The 12,467-nt window shown below is 45.1% G+C and overlaps 1 protein-coding gene across 4 annotated transcripts in view; it reads right to left on the reverse strand.

The window, feature by feature from the left end:
• Positions 1-12,467, reverse strand: part of TCERG1 (transcription elongation regulator 1) — a 28,407-nt gene continuing 15,940 nt past the window's right edge. For all 4 annotated transcript variants that reach the window (XM_040078030.2, XM_040078029.2, XM_040078028.2 and 1 more), the window contains 9 exons: positions 11,725-11,814; positions 10,879-10,997; positions 8,783-8,933; positions 4,284-4,448; positions 3,406-3,588; positions 2,690-2,869; positions 1,771-1,854; positions 1,413-1,513; positions 1-1,091 (listed from right to left, as the gene is read on the reverse strand). In XM_040078030.2, coding sequence (XP_039933964.1) covers positions 890-1,091; positions 1,413-1,513; positions 1,771-1,854; positions 2,690-2,869; positions 3,406-3,588; positions 4,284-4,448; positions 8,783-8,933; positions 10,879-10,997; positions 11,725-11,814 — 1,275 coding nt within the window. In that variant the 3' untranslated portion in view covers positions 1-889. The remainder of the gene's footprint in view (positions 1,092-1,412; positions 1,514-1,770; positions 1,855-2,689; positions 2,870-3,405; positions 3,589-4,283; positions 4,449-8,782; positions 8,934-10,878; positions 10,998-11,724; positions 11,815-12,467) is intronic.

Raw genomic sequence — 12,467 nt, forward strand, 5'->3', positions numbered from 1 at the left:
TATAAAAAGGGTTGGTTTATTGTAGTTCAAATACATAAACTGAACAATCCCAACATTTCAAAATTAAACTTTAGAAACACAAGTTTAACATTCAAAACAGGAGTATAGTTTACAAGACTTGCCCAGAGGGGGTATGCACAGTCTAATCGAGAAGTATGTAAAGATCACTTTATTGTAAATAGAAATGCGTTTATACAACCGTCCTGGCCTGCTCGGTCACCTCTGGGATTTCCAGCTTCAAGCAAACCTCATTAGACAGAACTTCACTTGGGCAGAGCAACCTGACTGCTGCAAATCAATGTCTGGGGGCAGGAACAGAGCAGCCTGTGAGTAAACCTGGTTTGGGCTCCAAGTCCCTGCTCTCCACTCGGCTCTAACAGATTTAGTTCCATTCCCAAGGGTGGAAGCAGAGAGCTGGGACTGGTGTTTCCAGAGCGGGCTGTCAGTGATCAGTGATTTAAGCCACCAGAGCGTGTCAGCTCCTGCACACACAGCGGGCACCAGGAGGCAGCTGCTGGCACACATGTAGCACACGCTCAAACCACAACACCATCACCCTTGGGACTCACGTGTAGGACACTGCTGAGAGGAAAGCTCCAGGTACCAGACACCCACACCTCACACACACCGCCCCAAGACCCACAGTTACCAGACAGCCCACACCTTGGGATTTGTCAGACACGCTCCAATTAACTCATAAATATCTTTAATGTGGGCTTTTGTCGTTGGCTTTCCCCCCAGAGATCATTTTACGTTCACTAATGCTGCTTCTGCCTCTGCTCCTCAGATGTTTGGATATATTCACGGCAATGGATGTGTGTAACCTGACAGATGGCTCATGCAAGCGTTTGGATTTAACAGACACCCTCGGATCAGGAGCATTCCGTGGCTATTTGGTGGTTCTGCGCGTGGGCTCGGAGGCGGTGGGGGGCGGGGGCGGCCCGCGCCGGTCCAGGTCATCCACGTAGGACACGATGAGCTTGCGCCGCTCCTCGGGCACGCAGTCCAGCACCAGGTACCGCTTGTCGTTCTGCAGGATCTTCTCTACGTCCTTCAGGTGCTGATCCGACTCCTGGATCAGCTTTTTGGATCTGCAAGCAAGCGCGAGAACAGCGCTGGAGCGTGGTGGAGGCAGGGAGCCCCGGGGAAGCCGACACCCAAGGGACAGGCCACGCAGGGAAGGGTGCAGGGACCCGGCCATCTTCTGAGATACAAAGATGTCAGCTTGGGACTGGGCATGGAACAGTGCTCTGGGCACAGGCTCCTCGCCTACATTTGTACGGTGTTAATTAAGCACCATGAAAGACTCGAGTAACAGATATCAATTAGGAAAAACCAGACATCAGTTTGCTGCTGTTTGCATGGCAAAGCAGAATAAAAGCCAAGTCCTGCACTAGCACGGCATTCCCCACCTGTAAGTGATGAATTTGGTCTCTTTGAGCAGTGTCCGGAAGTCGGCTTTGGCAGTGATGTATTTGTCTCGGATGTATTCCTCAAACTCCCTCTGCTTTTTCTGAAAGACGGAAGATAAACGTGAACCACTGAACGCAGCTTCAGTATTCCTGCAAGTGAGCACACTGAACACCAGCAGTAAATTACATGCTAATTATACTTTTCCTTACCTTCTACATTTTTAATTTTTTTAAAAGTCGTATTTAACTACTAACACCTGTGCCCACACAGAGCTGAACCCACTGCAGCAGCCACCAACTCACTTCTCTGTACCCTGCACCAGACTGGAAGTTGGCAAGAGCGATGCAAACCACTCACCCTGTCACTCGAAGAGAATTTAATGCACCTTGGATCTTCTTTAATGATTTTTTTCACTTCCTTCCACGTTGATGTTAAAGTTATCTTTCAAAAGAAGGAAAAATAGTTAAATTAGAAGTAAACTAGACTCTAAGAATATGGAATACAAACACTACTAACCTCTGAAGCCTTTAAATATATCCCAAGTCCATTGACGAACTTGCTGTTAAGTGCTGGGTTCTGATTACTTTTACTATTACAGTTCTATTTTTAAAATCAGTTAATTTTACATAGTGACTCCTCTTTCATACTTTGAGATGAAATTTTCAGATCAAGGTCCTTCAAATATGATTTACTTTCCGAAGTCTTTTTCTAGCACAATTACGTATATTGTGTTAAAAATTACCTGCAGAAAACTTGCCTCTAAACAAAAACAACTAATGCATTAAAAATCATGTAAAAACCTCCAGGTTAAATGAGAGCTGCCTGAAGTTGGCACAGAACTAAAAAAGAGGAAACCTCACTAAACCCTCAATGGACACAATCAGGGATGCATTCCACAGCATGAGCAGAGTAAAAGTTCAGGTTCAGTGCAGGAGAACATGAGAACAGGTAACTGGGTAAGACCATCCCGATGGCCACTAAGACAAACACCCTGAATATCTGAAAGACCCAGGCAATGAAGAGTATCAAATACCTCAGTAGTGAAGGAATAAAAAGGAAGATGAAGTTTATATGTCAATAAACTGTATGTTCAATCAGAGTAAAACCCCAGATAAACAGGTAAGGAAACATAACGCAGAAATTTTTTTATGAAGGAGAAAACAGAGTGATGAAACAAAGAGGCTCTGGAAATAAAACCAAACCAATCAGATCGTGGGACAGAAAAACAGAAAAAGAGAAACCCCAGTGGGCCATGAAGATTGTCAACAGCTCTCACCGCTGAAGTTTCATCCAGAAGTTGCCTGAAATGCTCCCTCTTCTTTTTGGTAAGTGCCTCAATGTGTTCATTAAAGAGCTTCTCTTTCTCCTCTCTCTCGAGCAGGGACCCCGACTCCCAGCGGTGATCTTTGCGCAGAGTCCTCCTGGTGTCAGACCAGGACACGTCTGAAGAACGCACCTGAGCCGAAGATGATTCGTTTTCAAACCAGATTCTCCACAGTTCACAGATGGTTATTATATGCTTATTTTTTTATCTTGTTTGAAAATAAAAGATAAGCCCTCAGCTTTTAAGAAGAGACTGTAGCAGGTTCCCCACAAACACTGAACAGGCGGCAGCAGCACTGGTTTGGAGCAGATGGAGATGTCTCTCTGACCCGGCTGAGCATTCTCAAAACCAGAAAATCCAAGCACCCTCCTTTCCTTCCTGCTCGGTGCATAACACCCTGTGTTCACCAGAGTGCTTGGGAGTGCAGCCTGAGAGATCACCCAGAGACACCAGGAGCTCTGCAGTGTTTCCAGAGCCCCGTTTCCAGCCCAGAGAGCACCCTCTGGATGAGAGCCCTAAATGCACATCCCTCTCTTCCAACCAAGGCAAACCCTCTAGTGAGATTCCAACTCTTTGGAGCTGAACTCCAACTGCCACAAGGCTTTCACAGGGAGCACCCAGCAGGCAAAGCGTGCCCTGAGGAGCAGGGGTGCCTGTCAGTGCCTCACCATGTCCGACAGCAGTGCTTTGAAGTTCTGTATGGCCTCCTCCCGCTTGTGCTGCTCCCGCTCCCGGTCGATCTCCTTGGTCTGCTCCGAGCGCGCTTTCTGCACCTCCCGCTCGCGCTCGCGCAGGCTCGCCTCGATGCGCGCCTGCCGCTCCAGCTCCTTCTCCTTCTCAGAATCTAAATTCTGAAATTCAGCAACAAAAGCAACACTTTTCATCAGAAGGAGAATTAAAGGGCTATCAAACTAAAGGCAGCTCAGAACAAAACACTTGAAAGGGATTTGGGATCTGTGGATTACAAAATCTTGCTTCAAGGGCCGTACTGAAGCATTACAGGGTTTATGTGGGGGAAGAGACAAGTTTGGTCACAGATCAACTATTCCCAGGAGCTGTGTCCAGTGACAGACTCTGAATAAGGGAGGCCAAGGGGATCGCTGCTTGTTGGCCCAGTTTTACATTCTCAACCACTAATTGCCTGGAAGAGAAAGGCAGGAATATTGGATTAAGAGAGAAGCAGCAGTGAAGGAACTGGGTATGAACACACATCTCTAAAAGAAGCTCAGCTGATGGGGAAAACCACAGCAAAGGAAATGAAGCCCATCCTAAGAGGAAGCAATCAATGTGGTGTCTGTAGCTGCTGCAGTCTCACAGCCATTTTTACCACCAGTGATTTCATAGGAATTTTTGAGGCATAACGTCTCCCAGATATGGTGTGTGTATGCACACAGGTCCCACAAGAACCCCAGCAGGGACAGAATGTCTAAGTTCCAAGCTGCTGTTCTGGGGTGCCCCTAGAATGACTCTGGTATGGAATTCTCCTCAGCACAGACCAGTCTGCCCACAGCACACCCGCAGCCACGCTCCCAGTGCTCCCGCCGACCTTGGCTATTTTCTCGATGTACTGCTTGAACAGGTCCTCCCTCTGTGAGGAGCTGTCCACTGCCTTGTACCGTGGGTCAGTCTCCACTTTGTCCTTCACTTTGCTCCAGCGAGACTGACTATCCAGGTGGTGGTTTGCCAGCAGCTCAAAGAAGTCCATTTTGATCTGTTATACAGACAGAAACAGGACAACACTTGAGAAACACACTTTAATATCCCACAGTTTGCTCTTATGAAAAAAGGAGTTTACTTACCTTCATCACAGGGATCACATTAACATTACAAACCATTGCAATTTAGAGCAATCATTAAGACTCTGAATTTAGTCATAACTGCAGCCCAAATTTGCTGTTCCTTGAGACAATTTTGCCAAAGCAGATACATTTAGGCGATCTGCTACATCTAACATGAACTCTTTAAAGAATCATCCACCAATACACTATTATTTTACCCCAATTTAAGCTTGCTTTTGAGCTTTTATATATGTCAAATTAACATGCTACTAATGCTGCATGATAGCATTTTGCATATCAGTACTCCAGAAGCCATGCAGCTTGAAACAGGGTTCTAGAGAAATCAGGTATTTACGAATTTGTCCTTCAGGTGTACAATTAACAGAGGTAAATGTTTGGATCTGCCAACAAAGAGCAACGTCTTAAGATGGATCTAACCAATAAAGAATTATCCACATATGCTAATTAAGTAAATCATATTTAGGACAGACATGCACATTTACATAAAAGTTTAAAGAAAATGTTTTAGTCTATTTTGTCAGCTGGAAATGGCATGTCATGTTTCTGTCTGTGACAACAGCCATTGCAAGGGCTGGCAGAGGATCAACCACAGCAGGTTTTATTTCAATACAACTAGAAACATATTCTCATCCAAAGTCCCAGAACCAGCAGCTGTAAGGGCAACTACTGTGCCTTTATTAGATAGCTTGATTTCTGGGGAAAATGATCTCCCTGTCCCTGCTGCACTTTAGCTCTTAGGTCACCACGCACTCCTGGCACGTTGGTTGCCGTTCAGCCTCCCCCTCCCAAAGCAGAGGCGAGGGGCTGGGGCCAGGGCAAAGGGTTCTGCCTCCACAGCACCCCACACCCTGCCAGGCCACAAACTCAGCACAGCTTCATGGCACAGAGAATAAAAACCCAAAATCCAGGAGGAGGACTGGCTGTTACGTACTACTTATCTCCCCTCCCCATCCCTTAAAAAAGGGAATCCAGGAGAAGCAGTTTAGCTGCAGAACACTGAGGTTCCTCAGGGAAGGGAGCAGATGGACAGTGCAGGCTCCAGCTTGCCAGAGACCTGGCACATCCTCATCCTCTAAAACATGTTTAGTTACAGAATGCAGGAACGGAATGAAGATCAGCACCAACATTCTGCAGCCTTGCCCACCAATACTTTTAGTTCTTCAAAATATTAACATATAAACATAAAAGGCTCTATAGGCTTTCTTTACCATACCAAAGGAGACTAAGACAGTAAAGCAGAGATCAGCCCCTTAGTGCCAGTGGGATGTTGTGCTACAGCTACAGCACTACTGCTTTATCTTAAAGGAGCTCAACAAAATGCTAAGCAAACTGTTTGTTCATGGTAAAATTAAGAATGTTGTTTCAAAACATCATAAAACATGCATGCAGTTTCAAAACACGAAGCTTTCTAAGCCATGGCATTTGAAACATTTGTTAGAAACCAAATGGTTCCCAGCTATTACCACAGAAGTCTCTAAGGTAAGGGTATCCCCAAGGTCTTGCAAAAATCACCTGTGCGTGTATTCCACAGGATGAGGTGCCACGCTGCCAGGAGCACCGTGGCACCAGCTGCCACACAAGGCTTCACCAGGGGCCACCACCACGGGCTGCAGGAAGATGCTCCTGCGGGAGCTGCCAGCGGCACCCCTCGGTGTCCTGGGCACTCCTGCCCGGCTGTGTGGCTGCCAGCAGCCCCCCGGACTGCCTGAATCCCTCTGGAGCCCCTGCCAGGAGCCCCTGCCCAGCTGTGTGGCTGCCAGCAGCTCCCCTCTCTGCCTGAATCCCCCTGGAGCCCCTGCCCAGCTGTGCTGCTGCCAGCAGCTCCCCTCTCTGCCTGAATACCTCTGGAGCCCCTGCCCAGCTGTGCTGCTGCCAGCAGCTCCCCTCTCTGCCTGAATCCCTCTGGAGCCCCTGCCCAGCTGTGTGGCAGCCGGCAGCCCCCCTCTCTGCCTGAATCCCCCTGGAGCCCCTGCCCAGCTGTGCTGCTGCCAGTGGGACCAGCTGCAACCTTGCCAGCTCCCGACAGGGCAGGAGACAGAAGGGCACAGCCAATTCCCTCCCCAGGAAAAACAATGGCACCCCAGGCCTTGGTGCTCTAAGCACAGTTCTCACTCCTCTCGGGTGCCCTGTACACAGCACAGGTGTTGCCAGCTCATTTCACATTTTAAAAAGAAGATGAAAATGTCTCAAATAATTGAGTCTATGGCATCTCACCATTTCGGATGCCAGCTGTGGATAGTGAGTTCCGTGTGTCCAAGCCGAGTGTCACACAGAGCTCTGGCCGGGGGACAGCCACCCCACAAGGTGCAGGGTGTCTGCAGCCCAGCGTTTCAGCCTGTCGTGGAACTGGTTCAGCTCACACAGCTCATCCCAGGGACATGGCAAAGGGCACGTCCCGGACCGCACAGGAGCAGCTTCGGCACCACTACCTGCCCACGGAGCCTTCCCTGATATCCTTCACCCCTGCTACCCCTCTCTGCCATCCCATGGGATTTACTCACTGAAATAAGGCACAACGTTAAAACCAGCCATTGGAAAAGCTGGCTGCTCCATCCCCATCCCATCAGCCGTAAGGCAAAATCAAACGTTATATATACAGTCTAAAACCCTTACGTTAAAGATTTCTGTGAGGTTGATTCTCCCTAAGTAAAGATTTTGGACAGACTGAGAAAGCTTCAGGTTAAATGTCTTAAATTTTCTTTTAAACACTTTCAAAACCAAAGGAAAATAAGGCTGAAAACATTTCAGGTGTATTTAGAAGTCTTTTTTTTTTTTTTTTTTGGCAGTTAACACATTGCAGGTACAACTCTCATCACTTCACAAGGAAAAAAACTAAAAAAATGTAAAGTACCGGAACTGCGGGAGGCTAAAGTCACCACACAGAGATACCAATGCTTTCCTCACTAGGGAATCCCATAATATTTGCGTGTCAGTGATTGACAGCTGTCAGACTGAACTGATTGACAGGCCGCACAGCACATAACTGTAAAGTCTATCCACTTGTTATAAAACAGAATACATAAAATGGTTACAAAAGGCTTTTGGAGAAAAAAAAAACATTATTCAAAGCAAACAAATACAATCTCTTCTTTTAACTTTTCAAATTTAGAACAATCATGCAACAACAAAACTAATATTTATTCTTTAAAATCTTCAACTGCACTATTAAGCTGCAAAAATGTTTTAAAATCCCATAATCACACTCAAACTGCAGTATGTGAAATCTACACACCTTGAACTACATCAGTTCCCCTCTGAAAGCACAATCATTTATGGAAAACAGCAGCGATAAGACAGTATTTGAGAAAATCAAGTACAGAATCAAATCATATCAGATCACACAGATTTTAAAAATATGCAAAGCTTCTCAAAGAATGAAACTGTCCCCAAATCTGACCTGTCCCCCAGCATTTCTCTCTCCTGCAAGCATTCCAGGTAGGGAAATCTGCAATAACTTCACGCTACGTAATAAAAGTTGCAGACTTCACACGTCCAAAATGATTGGCCTTCAGAGGTGACCTTCTCCACTCACACACACACAGGGACGTGGCAGTAAGTGGCCCCAGGTTGTGGTGACCCCATCTGATGTCCTGTCTCCAGAGGGGAGAGCTGCTCCCCACCACTGGCAGTGCAGGCACGTGACACTGGAGTTCATTCATCTCTAATAGCTGACCTTTAAATCTAATAAGCAGCAGTTATATACAAAAGATCTACTTATTCAAAGCTTAAAAAGTCCCTCCCTGTATACCTGCTTTGAGATGGAAAAGGAATTGTTTGAAACTTAAAGAGACTATCCTCAGGGAACTGCAAGTCCTGCCTGCCCCCACTGAGGGAACAGAGAGGCAATGACCAGTTTTGGGGTTCCAGCCAAACAAGGTAAGACTCCTTTGCCTTTTCATGCATCAGGATAAAAGAACTTAAGTTTTTAAAAAAAAAAAAAAATCAAGCATTACTTCAGTTAAGAAGATAATGTTACTGCTTGAGTCAATTAAAAAACCACAGATGCTGATTAAGCAAACTCAGCTTCAGAGGTAAACACAATTCAGTTCTAAATATTCTAAAAGTCAGTAAACTACAAACTCGAAATTGTTCAGAAAGACCAGGGGGACACCCCTAAGTGCTTGCCTGTAACAGCTGTAGGAAAGTGCAGGCCCAGGTCCTGGGGAAGGCTCAGGGAAGCCAAGCACTGGCTCTGTCCCATCTCACTCACACCACTCACACTGCTGGAACTCAAGAGTCCCCTTACCTTCTCTCCCCTGGTCTTGGAGTCTTCCTTCTCCTTCTTTCTTGCCGCTGTGATAAACTCATTAAACAAGGCTTCTCGATCTTTCATCTTTTCAATTGCCTTGAACCTCGAGTCTTTAGCATGCTTGGCTGCAAATTCACTAAAAGTAGTTCTGCAACAAAATGGCAAGTGAACTCATTTGGCAGAGCTGTCTGGGCTGGGAGGCAGGTTCAGCAGGGAGGTATTTCCCCTGCTGCAATATATGCCAGAGCACAACTGACAAAAACCCAAAAGGCAAATCCTACGGTCTCACTAGAGTTGCTCGACCAATGAACTCTATAAAAGGAGTCAGCACTCACACAAGAGGTGTTTGTCAGAGACTTACAAGGGTGGGTTGGTTTGTTCAGATACAGCCACCTGCAGAAGGGGCAGGTGTAGAGAGAGACTACAGTGCAACCAAGGAGAAGAAATGAAAAAAAATCTCAGTTGTCTACAAAACTCTTCTTTTCTGTGGGTGAGCAGTTCAGCCACCAGTCTGTCCAGGTATTTCACAGCTGTGAAACTGAAAATCTCAGGTGCATTCACTTGCAGCCAAACCATGCTAAGAGTTCACCAAGAAAGCCAGCCTTCGACAGAGTCCCCACAGAACACTGGCTGTACCAGCTCTTCCCCCTGCAGTGCTCACTGCAGAGCCTGAGCTTAAACCACACAGGGCTGAAACCCCTGCAAACACTATGGGCAGAGGCAGCAACACTGGGCTTTCATCCCCTCATCCCACAGCGTTTCCCTGACCGTTCTCTCACCTCCAGGGCCAGATTCCAACCTGTGCAGTAGGTACGTTACTGCCACTTACCTCGGAAAAAAATCACTACTGTGCTTTTTCCAAGCTCTGATGCAAATCTGGCCCCAAGAATACGTGAGACACTTATAATCATACGAATGTTTTCATCACAGCATGGAAATAATTAGACTTGGAAAATCCAGCCTACTGTTGCTGTAGGGTAAATTGAAACAAGAAGAGAATTTGGTAGCTTATTCAAAAGGATTAGAAAGTGAATGTACAGCTAGATTGAAGAACAAGAGCTGCTCAAGTGAAGTGGAACACAAACTCTTGAGCATGTTGGACTGAGATAGATGATAAAAAACCAGTCTGGCACTCACAGAAGTACAGCAATATCTTTAGACAAACACTGAAACCAGAAGACAGAGGATAAGATTAAACAAGACAGTATTTCAGCTGGCATTCTCTTTCCCACCCCAGCCCATAATCAGGTAAAGAATCAGCCCCAACACGACATACTGAAGATACGCTGAAAGCTGAGGATATTAAAGCTAACATAACTGTTTCTTAAGGCATTTCCAGTCCTCCAGTCTTCCAGCCTACTACTGAGTTAGCAGTCAGCTCTGAAGCAATTTAAAAGTTACCACAGCACTGTCACCAATCTTCCAAAATGAGTCACTGGAAAAAAATGAGCTGAAGTGAAACAAATGATCTGTTATTTCACTGTGAAAGAATTAATGCCAGAGGAGCCAAGAGATGCTGAAAGAGGATGCTTTGGAGCTTATCTGGTGGCGTAAGCATGTATCTCATGACCGCTATGTCAGAAGCTGTGAAACAAATAACGCCAGCAGTGAAATCTTGAACGTACATTCACGGTCATCCCCTCGCTCTTACTGCTGCCAGTGGTCTGAATGTGAGGGGGGTGTAATCAGTGCTGCATTAAAGCAACCAGAACATTTTATCGTATCATCACTGACATCATTTGTAACAAGAAAAACATCCCTTCAGCCCCCTCCAAACCCAAGAAACCTCCCTAGTACTTCTCAAAGATTTATTAAGAAGAAACAGGGTTATATTAAAGAAACTCGTGGTGGATCCAAGGCCTTTCTCACAATCCAGGCAGCATGCTGGGGATTTCTTCAATTTGAAATATGTAAACTTAAAGTTCTATTGCTTCATGGATTAGATGAATACAAGCACACAAAGGAAGGTTTCAACAATATCTCATGATTTTTCTCTTCTATGCCCATTTTGAACAAGGTTCATCAACCCGATACCATCCAGCACACTGCATCTTAGTAGAGATTATGCACACGAACCACAAAGAAACTCCTACCTTGGATTAATCTTTGCTTCTTCCATCATTTTCTTGAAATCCTCCTTGGCCTGCATTATTTTATTTTTCTTCTCCTTGCGCTCTTCCTCTGCTCGGGTTTTCACATACTGATCAAACACCTAGAGAAACACCAGTCACCCACAGCTGACACACAAGTGACACACAGAAGCTCTAGGGATAAGGGGGGAAAAATCCCACTTCTTTCCTTCTCTCGTGTTTCCTTTCCTCTCACCACAGAATCAACACAGAGGAGGCAGAAATCTTAAGAGGCACTTTGCATTTCAATATGGAAATGATCCAAGCTGCTGCACACGCAGGGTGCTGTACCTAACACATCATCTGAGACCTGGGGAGAAGTTCCTCACACATTCCAGTTAACATTTTCCTGGGTCCCATGTTTCAGACACTTCCCATGTTCTTGAAGCTTTCCATTTCCCTACATTCACTCAAAGAAAAGCTGCCGAAGTGAGAACTTGCTTAACAATAAAAATGCACTTTAGGTTTTCCCCCCAAAACACTTTTTAAAAAGAAAATAGCTAGATTACTTATTATGCCAACACTTTGACAAGGTACTAATGACTCTCACTATTTCATTCAGGTTTCAGCAGTGCTCTGCAGACATACAACTTCCACTGTGTTAAAATATGAGACCTTCCAGACACAGGGAATAAAGCAATTATCAACATTTTCCCTTGCTGGTTTCTTCCACTTCCAGGCAAACCATAATCATGACAAAAATCTCTTGCAGCACTAATAAGTCTGAAAGGTTTGCAGACACAAACACTGAGGATTCAGATAAACCTGTAGTAGCTGTGTCTGCATGGGAAGTGAATTTAACTTTTTTACCTGTTTCCTTTCTTTTGGGTTGAGAAGCAAGTAACGAGGATCAAACACGATCTTGTGCAGCTCTTTCTCCCATGTTGAAAAGGCAGAGACCTTTAATTAAATGAAGATAAATATACAAATGATACAGGAGTTGTACAGTTTTCCTTGAAAACACTAAAATGTGATGATAAGAGGGAACCAAACTCATCCTGGAGTTTTCATCACTAATGGATGACAGAGGCTGTCATAGAAAGTTTCAACATCAATTTCCTCTGAAAACTTCTAAAGGATAATACACACTTATTTACTACTGCTGTGTGACATTAAAAATAAAATGTACATCAAAAGAAAGCCTTGAGGAGCTGTGCTCCACAGGCAGCTGGAACCACTTCCATTTTTTAGTTACTATCAAAATTTATGTTCAACTTGTCTAATTTATCAAAATTGATTGGCATCAAGTAGATTTCAGATTTACCTAACTAAAAGCAAAAAGTCTCCTATTTAAGGATAAGACTGTACAGACTAGAGTGGAAGTTGCTGCTTTTCTCAGTAGGAACATTTCCAAACACATTAAGGACGTGTCCTGTTCATGTATCCTATTCATCCTCAATGGCAATTTCCATTTAGGTAGTAACTTAATTTGGGGGAAACAATGGTGGGGGGGAAATGATCTGTCTTGACCGTGTCATTTCAGTTACACAGAAATCAAAGCATTATTGAATTTGGAAGTTTCTTTGAAATTGGAGTCTTGTACCAAGACCATT

Source organism: Hirundo rustica, chromosome 14, assembly GCF_015227805.2.
Source record: "Hirundo rustica isolate bHirRus1 chromosome 14, bHirRus1.pri.v3, whole genome shotgun sequence".
Taxonomy (NCBI): Eukaryota; Metazoa; Chordata; class Aves; order Passeriformes; family Hirundinidae; genus Hirundo; species Hirundo rustica.